Source organism: Microcaecilia unicolor, chromosome 2 (assembly GCF_901765095.1).
Source record: "Microcaecilia unicolor chromosome 2, aMicUni1.1, whole genome shotgun sequence".
Classification (NCBI taxonomy): Eukaryota; Metazoa; Chordata; class Amphibia; order Gymnophiona; family Siphonopidae; genus Microcaecilia; species Microcaecilia unicolor.
In genome coordinates, this window is record NC_044032.1 from 263,951,957 (window position 1) to 263,961,705 (window position 9,749).

General features: G+C 45.2%; 1 protein-coding gene across 1 annotated transcript in view; it reads left to right on the forward strand.

Moving 5' to 3' along the window:
- The window catches only part of LOC115462406 (caveolin-2-like), a 29,491-nt gene extending 20,444 nt beyond the window's left edge, over positions 1–9,047 (forward strand). Inside the window, exon 3 of the mRNA XM_030192422.1 lies at positions 8,077–9,047. Within this exon, the coding sequence (XP_030048282.1) occupies positions 8,077–8,227 (151 nt within the window). The 3' untranslated portion in view covers positions 8,228–9,047. The remainder of the gene's footprint in view (positions 1–8,076) is intronic.
- Positions 9,048–9,749: the final 702 nt, after the last annotated feature.

The following is a 9,749-nucleotide window of genomic DNA, read 5'->3' on the forward strand; positions in this document are numbered from 1 at the left end:
ATCTACTACCAGATATGCCACAAGAAATACTAAGCTGGCTCACTGAATTTACTAATGTTAACTTTCAAGTTGGCCGCTACCCAGATTCCCTGACTGAAATAGTCCTAACTCCATTGCCGAAATCCACAAAAGCAGATCTGACAAATGTAGACAATTACTGTCCTGTGTCTAGCATACCATGTATGGCAAAGGTGTTGGAACTCTCAGCCAATGTACAGTAAAATCATATAGAAACTGTCAATATCCTACATAAGACACAGCATGGTTTTAGACCGAACCACAGCACAGAAACAATGTTCCTCATCCTCAGGACCAAGATTAGACACTGGTTGAGTCAAGGACTTCCCTCTTGTCCAGGATATCTGAAATTGACCTGACAGCAACAGTGTTGGCTTGGTTCGAGAAATTTCTAAAGAACAGATCTTACAGTGTAAAGGGGCAAATGGAGATATCATCAAGCTGGAACCCCAGCTGCAGGGTTCCCCAGGTCTCTCCACTCACCCCACACTATTCAACATCTATCTAAGCTCGTTGGGCAACTCAATTTTGGATTAGGGAATTAACATACTATCCTATGCAGACGATATTTTTCTGCTCTTGGACAGCCTCCTGAGTTCCATCAAACACTATCAGGCTTATTTTCAAAAGAGAAGGACTCCCATCTTTCGACACAAATCGGATGATGGGCGTCCTTTTTTTTTTTTTTTGTTACATTTGTACCCCGGGCTTTCCCACTCATGGCAGGCTCAATGCGGCTTACATGGCTTCTCACAGGGTTGCCCAAATTGGCATAATCGAAAGCCAATTTTGGGCGTCCCCAACTGCTTTCCGTTGCGAGGATGACCAAAGTTCACGCGGGCTTGTTGGAGGCGTAGTGAAGGCGGGACTTGGGCATGCCTAACACATGGGCGTCCTCGACCCATAATGGAAAAAAAAAGGGCATCCGTGACGAGTATTTGGACAACTTTACCTGGTCCAGTTTTTCTTAGGACCAAGGCACAAAATGTGCCCGAACTGACCAGATGACCACTGGAGGGAATTGGGGATGACCTCCCCTTACTCACCCAGGGGTCACTAACCCCCTCCCACCCTCAACAAAGAACTTTAAAAATATTTTGTGCCAGCCTCAAATGTCATACTCAGGTCCATCACTGCAGTATGCAGGTCCCTGGAGCAGTTTTAGTGGGTGCAGTGCACTTCAGGCAGGCGGACCCAGGCCCATCCCCCCCTACCTGTTACACTTGTGGTGGTAAATGTGAGCCCTACAAAACCCACCACAAACCCACTGTACTCGCATCTATGTGCCCCCCTACACCCATAAGGGCTATGGTAGTGGTGTACAGTTGTGGGTAGTGGGGTTGGGGGGGGGGGGTTGGGGGCTCAGCACACAAGGTAAGGAGCTATGTTCCTGGGAGCTTTTTCTGAAGTCCACTGCAGTGCCCCCTAGAATGCCCAGTTGGTGTCCTGGCATGTCAGAGGAACCAGTGCAGTACAAATGCTGGCTCCTTCCACGACCAAAGGGCTTGCATTTGGTCGTTTCTGAGATGAGCGTCCTTAGTTTCCATTATCGCCGAAAATCAGAAATGACCAAGTCTAAGGACGACCATTGCTAGGGACGACCTAAATGTCAAGATTATCGAAACAAAAGATGGACGCCCATCTTGTTTCGATAATACGGGATTCCCCGCCCTTTCGCCGGGACGTCCTGCGAGAACGTCCTCAGGAAAACTTGGGCGCCCCTTTCGATTATGCCCCTCTATATCTCCTATATTGACAATTAGGCTTCCCAGCACTTCCTAAGTTTGAACAAACAAATGACCGGTTCAGGGATAATATCCCAAACAACCCCATAACCTTAGCTTCCGGTGAAAGTCTACAAATCGAGAGCTCTTCTAAACTACTGGGGGTCATCCTAGACTCCTCACATTCGACAAACAGGTCACAGCCCTGAGCAAGGGGTTCTTCTTAAAGCTAAGGCAACTATGACCAAATAGACTTGGGGAAAATCCACAGCTTATTTCTGGGATAAGCAGCATAAAATGTATTGAGTTGTCTGGGATCTTGCCAGGTATTTGTGACCTGGATTGGCCACTGTTGGAAACAGGATGCTGGGCTTGATGGACGTTTGGTCTGTCCCAGTGTGGCAATACTTATGTACTTATGTACAAGCAATCAGATCCTTCCAATAGAAAGAAAATTTCAGAACTCTGGCACAGGCCACACGCCTACCACAACTAGATTAGCTCCTTGCACTCCCAGATTAGCTGTAAGGTAAAAGCCCGTCTTCAACTACTACAAAATACAGCAGCCAGATTGATCTCCAGCCTGGGTCGGTTTGACAGGGTCTCCCCTGCACTAAACAAGCTACACTGGCTACCTATCACACAATGTATTAGATTTAAAATACTGTGCATGGTCTTTAAGGCTCTTCACAGGTTTAACACTGAGGGGCTGGTAGACCTGCTGGAATACCCTTCCACCTCGCGAAATCTCTGCTACCAACGAACATTGGCCTTAGGTTACCACTCCATCAAAACTGTCAGACTAAAATCCATTCTTGAAAAAAACATTCCCTTTTCAGTGGGCTCGCCAATGGAACACGCTCCCTATGGCCTTGAAAGTACAACCGTCTTGCATACTCTTTAGGAAACTGCTTAAAACTCACTTATTCAATGTTTCATTCCCCAATTACATTATATCATCCAAATCTACCCCCCCCCACTAACTAGTTTCATGCTGTAACCACTGTGAATCTAACCTTGGAACAATGGTCGGTATATAAGAATCTGATAGAATAGAGTAAATTCACAATGCTGAACATTGCTCTCCACTCAGAAGTTAAAATATGTGTATTTTTATATCTTTGAAACTCTCTGGCCCACTTTTTGTAAGGGAAACTAATATTTACTGTATATGATGCTGTTCCCATCATAGAAAGACATACACACCAAAAGAAGGGGAGAAACACAGACAGAGAGACATACCAACAGAGAAAGACAAATGTACAGACAGAGGGAGATAGAGACACACACATACACTATTTTCTGTCTCTCTGACACATATATATTTTTTTGTTACATTTGTACCTGGTGCTTTCCCACTCATGGCTGGCTCAATGCAGCTTACATGGGGCAATGGAGGGTTAAGTGACTTGCCCAGAGTCACAAGGAGCTGCCTGTGCCTGAAGTGGGAAGTGAACTCAGTTCCTCAGGACCAAAGTCCACCACCCTAACCACTAGGCCACTCTATCTCTCAGTTAAGCACACACACCACTGTTGCTGAAAGGGAAAGGAAAGGGGTTGGGACTTGATACACTGCCTTTCTGTGGTTACAATCAAAGCAGTTTACATATTATATACAGGTACTTATTTTGTACCTGGGGCAATGGAGGTTTAAGTGACTTGCCTGCTGCACTAACCACTAGGCTACTCATGCACTTATGTTCACATGTTCAGGGCCAGCTTAACCATTAGACAAGACTAGGTAGTCACCTAGAGTGGCACCTTTCAGGGAGGGAAGCAAAGTGCAGCTGCAGTCAAAGCAAAGCAATAGTTTCTGACAGCCACCCACCTTAAGCAACCAGCAGCACATACTTTTACCTGCAGGGAGGGTGGACAAGTTTCAAACAGCCCATTTAAACCTCAAGGGAGCTTACCCGAGGACCTTACAATTAATGGGGGGAGGGGGGGAAGTTGCACAATGCTGAAGGTTTACCCAGGGCCGCCAAGAGGGGGGGGACAGGGGGGACACAATTCCCCGGGGCCCGGCGGTACCGCCGCAGTCTGGCCCGCCCGCCCTCCGTCGCTCCCTGGCATTGAATTTAAGCGCCTCACCTTCGAAAGGGCAGCAAGCAGCGGCAGACCACTCCTTCCTTCTGTGTCCTGCCCTTGCCTGACGTAACTTCCGCGAGGGCGGGACATGGAAGGAGTGGTCTGCCGCTGCTTGCTGCCCTTTTGAAGGTGAGGCGCTTAAAGTCAGTGCAGAGGGCCCGGGGGTGAAGAGAAGGCCTGGCGACCTTGGGTGGGGGGGGGGCCCCAGGGGCGGCCTTGTCCCGGGCCTGGCCCAGTCTCAGCGGCCCTGGGTTTACCTAGGGTTCCTCATACCTTTGCATTGGCCCTGAACTCACTGAATGCTCGCCCATCCTTCTCCCATTTCTACTCCCTCTGTTTTCCAGGACACTCACCTCTTCTCTGCTGCCTCAGCACTCAGCCGAGGCTTCACTAGCACCAGGATTCAGGACTGACTACCTCCCTTGCCTTCAAGTGTTCCCTAACCCTGCCATTCTCTCACCTACTGTCTACTCACTCCTGGTCCAATTCTGCATGGGATTGTTCTCAGAAATTAGAACACTATCAGGAAATTGAAAGAAGAAGGGTGCTACTCATAGGAGTCGCTACGAGGGTGCAAATGCACCACCATAAATCCTCATTGCACCCCCTTTGCACCCCCAGTGAAAGCCACAAGTTCCCACATCTACCTGGATGGTTCAAGTAGATCCGGGGTCTCGGGGCTTTCCTCAGTTTGTGAGGAGGGGGCTTTGTATGGTCGGGCAGCAGCTGCTTCCCCTGCCGGCTCTGCAGCTCTAAATAATGGCCACAAACTCTCGCGAGACTACTGAGGAGTGGTCGCAGCTGCTATTTTGATTCTCAGAGCCAGCACAGGCAGCAGCGACAGGGGATCGTTGTTGCCTGAGCGAGAGAGCTGCTGCATCAGGAGCAAGGAGGGAGAGGGGGAAAGGCTGCATTTGGATAGGAGGGCAGCAGGGAAGGGAGAGGGGAAAAGGCTGCACATAAAAGGAAGGGGAGGGAGGGGGAATTGCTGCACTTGGATAGGAGGACAGGGAAGGGGGAAATGCATATGAATGGAAAGGAAAGGGGGAAATGCATATGAATGGAAAGGAAAGGGGGAATGGCTGCACATGAAGAATGGAAGGGGGAGGGAGAAATGCACATAAATGGAATGAAAGGGAGAGGGGGAAATGCTGCACTTGGATAGAAGGGCAGGGAAGGGAGAGGGGGAAGGCTATATATGAATAGAAGAGAAAGGAGGGAAATGTACATGGATGGAAGGGAAGGGAGGGGGAAGGCTGCACATGAATGAAATGGAAGGGAGAGGGGGGAAATACACATGGATGGAAGGGGAGAGGGAAAAATACTTGGATAGGAGGGAAGGGGGGAAATGTTGCACATGAAGGGAAGGGAGAGGGGAAAATGCTGCACTTGATAAAAGGGCAAGGAGAGGGGGAAATGCACATGGATGGAATGGAAGGGAAGAGAGAGGATGAAAGGCTGCATATGAAGAGCAGAGGGGAAATATGGTGCACATGTAGGGAAGGGAAGAGGGAAAGCTAGATAGACTGAGAAGAAAGCACAAACATTGAAGAAAGTTAATTGAGAAAGATCAGTGCCAAACAGACATAAAACAGGAAGTGAAGAAGAAAGGAGGTGAGAAAAGGAATAAATGAAATGGAAAGGAGGCCCTGGAAACAGAGTTAAAAGCACAGACAGAGGAAAGCAAAACCAGAGATTGGGAACATGATGATTAGAATAATAAAATCACCAGATAATAACGGTAGGAAAATGATTTCATTTTCAGTTTAGTGAATTATGTCAGTGTTGAGGGTCTATATTTGTCAGCTTTATTTTGCACTGTACAGGAGGACATGCATTTCTTCTTATTTCTCTGGTGTTGCACCACATGCAGAGTCTGGTATCTCTGCTTTCAGTTTTTGTATCCGTTTCAGTTTTTGTCTGTATGTTTTTTGTGGTTCCCTATTTTGTATCAGGTGAGAGTCATGTTCTGCATCTGCAACTGAGGTGAAGGATTCCATGTGATGTCTGTGTAGTTTTATGTAACAGTCCATTTTATTCTAGTTTCCCAGTAGCAGATTATTTTGGTGCTCTAGGGCCTGCCTGTCTTCATAAGTGGGTTAGGGCTTTTATGGTTTGGTGAGTACCGTTTTGCAGAGTTTTGTGTTATTTTTCAAAATGTCTGGCCTGTTTGAAAAATAAAAATGCTCGGGACTAGTGGGTCTCCAATTCTGGTAGAGCAAAGCTGGGCACACTCAGCCAGTTGGGTTTTCGGGATATCCACAATGAAGGTGCATGAGAGACATTTTCATACAATGCCTCCTTGGTATACAGACTTATCTCACACATTTTATTGTAGATATCCTGAAACCTCAACTGGTTGGATGTACACCAAGGACTGGGTTGAGAAGCACTGCGGTAGAGTGACTATACAAACAAAAACCCATGTACTTTAAACAAATTATCTGGCAGCGGAAGGAGCGTGTGCTGTTCCTAAGTTGATTGACATAATCTGAATATTTTTTTTGTGAGGTCAGTTGTAAGGGTGTAGCTTCATTATTGGGGAATATGAGTTTGTGATACAGAACTGGAGCTTCATGGTTTATATTGAGATTCTGACCAATCAGAATCCAAACTTCACGCCCACATAGAAGAATTTGTTGAATTATTATTATTTGTAGCATTTGTATCCCACATTTTCCCACCTATTTGCAGGCTCAATGTGGCTTACGTTTGCCGTAGTGGCGACTGCCATTTCCGGTCTACAGAGTTGCACATGGTTTTACATTCAAGTGCGTACATACATGGTAGAAGAATACATTGTGATCTTGCGTAGGTGTCAGCATTATGTTTTTGCTTATTATAATTTATTATATATTATATACATTTATTATATAAATGATGCTATCATTTATATAATGATGGTTTTACTGGGAGGGAGGGTTTCTTTTATGTATAGAAGATGGGTAATTTAAAAGTGTAGGAGGGGGGTAGGGAGTTATGTATGGAAATGTCGTTTTCACTTGCCCCCGCTCCCCCCCCCCCCCCCCACATACCTATCTTGTCTCCTATTGCCACACCAAATATTTATGTCTAGAGATGCCACAGGTGCTACTTAAATAACAGCTCTTCATATGACTCCAATGTGTGAGAAGACAGGCTCAAGGCATGAAAGTATGAGACAGCCTCCAATCCCTCTGACATGCCTGACAACTGAGGTTTAGCGTGTCTGTACTAGGGATGGGCTGTCGTTTGTGATGAAATATTATTTCGCCAATAATACAGCGCACTCTTCTTAAGGAGTGTACAATACCCCCTAATTCTCTAAACTGGCACACATAATTAGTACTAATTAACAGTTCTGTGCATAACTGCCCTTAGTCACGATTCTGCAATTAAATGCACAAAATCCACAATGTGCAACTGGAAGGGGCCGGAGACCTGGGAGGGGCATGGCTGGGTCAGTGGCATACTTATAGATCATAGAATGCTAACAGTTAAGCACCTAACTGCCTACAGTTAAGCTCCTAACTTCAGGCCCAAGCACTTACACCAGCTCAATGACTTAACTGTGGAGTTATGCTAGCATTCTAGAACGGCAGTTATGTGTGTAACTGCTGTTACAGAATCCCACCACCCGATATTTAAAAAACAATGGCCACTAAAACAGCACTTAGGTGGCTATAGGAAACTGAATATCGCCAGTTAGAGATTTAAAGTAGCCAGTTATATCAGTCGATATATCTGGCTATCCGTTGATTTTCGAAGGCAGACCGGCCAAGTTTGGTGGAAATATTTGGCCACTACAATAGTAGAATAATTAGCCAGTGACTTTAACTGGGCAGCGCTGAGTATCAGCTTGGAAAAAACACTGAATATCACTGAAAATGGCCCGACATTGAATATCCAGGTTTTGAGTGGACCGCGGGAGACAGTCCAGCTATCTCCCGTGGTCTGAATACCAGACAGCCAGTGTCTAACTTTAGGTGATCTTGTGAGAATTACCCTCTATGTGTAGAATGTGCACTCTTCCCTGACAGTGCACGCATGCACGATGGTTTGCACACATGTGATGATTCACACATGCATGCACTGTCAAGAAAAGAATGTGCACTCTTTAAGAAGAGTGCATGACATCTGTTGTGGGACAAAAATAAAACAAGACAAACATTTTTTGGCTGCCTGTCCCTAGTCTGCACAGCCAGTACTCCAGATGAAAGTGTCTCAGTTGTTTGATGGCTCTCTCCTCTGGAAATTGTCTCTGTAGGTTTGTGATGCCCTGCTCCCAGTTCTGTACCCTCTGTATGCCTCCGATTCGCACTTTCTGGACCAGCATCCTGGACATCCTTCTGGCCCCACTCTGTTCCAGCATCGGCCGCTGCTGTGGCTCCATCTACCTCACTGTTTCCAAGAAGTGAGAGATTGCTCTCATTCCCCTGGAGAAAAAACCAAAGGTGCTCTGGCTTTCATCTGCTCTTGTAAATTCTGTCTTTTCATTTGTGTTTATAAATAAACCTGTCACACAGGTGGAAAATGCTTTGAGTTTCGTGTGCGTGTGTGTAGCACAGGAGAAGGAAACATCACATTTGTCTGAATAGGAAAGTATATATAAATATCTAGGAGTAGAGGAAGGAGCAACAATCATGCATGAATTACTGAGAGAACATTACAAGATTAAAACTGATTTTGATTAGAATAAGATACAAGTCATTAATCAGCTGGCAATTCCCATACTCTCACACAGCTTTGGAACTGTAGTTGGGCCTCTTTAAAGGTCTTTAAAAAATGAATGCACAAATAAGAAAACTCCTCTATGCTTACAAGGTAATTTATAAAAATCAGACTAGCCATTCCTTGAGCCAAATGAAAAATGAACTTTGTAGAGATTACTAAGCTACTATTGTAGGTCTTCACGCTTCAGACCTATCTGACAGCATCAGTAGATCAAAGTATACAAAAAAAAATGTTGAATATAAAAATGTCCAGAATCTGGCTCCCACATTAAATTTGGAAAAGAGTACTGACGAGTAGAAGGAATAAAGGAGAATCCACCAGTACACAAAGGAAAGAAGGAACAGAATTTGCAAAACAAGAGATAAAATGCAAGTACCAAATGCAGAAATACAGTGGGAAGTATGCCCAGGAACCATTCTTGATCAAAACCAGACACATAAATGGTTAAGGCAGAGGTTCCCAAACCTGGTCCTGGAGGCACCCCACCAGTCAGGTTTTCAGGATATCCACAAAAAATATTCATGAAAGATTTGCATGCAGTGGAGGCAGGGCGTGCAAATCTCTCTCATTAATATTTATTTTGGGCACCCTGAAAACCTGACTGGCTGGGGAGCCCTCAGGACTGGTTCAGGAACCACTGGGTTAAGGAGATGTGAACTAAAATCTAAGGATGAGGGATTGATGGTTATAGCCCCGGACAATGGATTATGAATGAGGTGGTTCACAGCAAACATAGAAAAACTGGTATAACAGAAATATCGAGATTCTGTAAGGAAACACCGGGAATGGTTACTCTACTCATAGCTGGTTGCAAAGGTCTGAGGGGAGAACATTTCTATACAGAGGGCACAATTTATTTATTTATTTATTTATTTATTTATTTACATCAATTTATATACCGTATCTTATTGCAACTGCAAAACAGAACGGTTTACAATGAGGTGGCATGTCTCATCCACTGGAAACTTTCCAAATACTACAACACTGCTGTACTGGAAAAGCACTGTGATCACAACCTTGAAGAATTATGAAAAATGAAGATGTGATCACCTGGATCATCCCCATTCCAACTGAATGCAAGAAAACTGGACATAATGGTATAAGGAAAACAAAAACACAAGAACAGCAATGATGGTAGAGGTGTCATTCCCAAGCAATTACTCTGTGAATCATGTGGAAAGAGAGAAGGTCCTCAAATACCAAGAA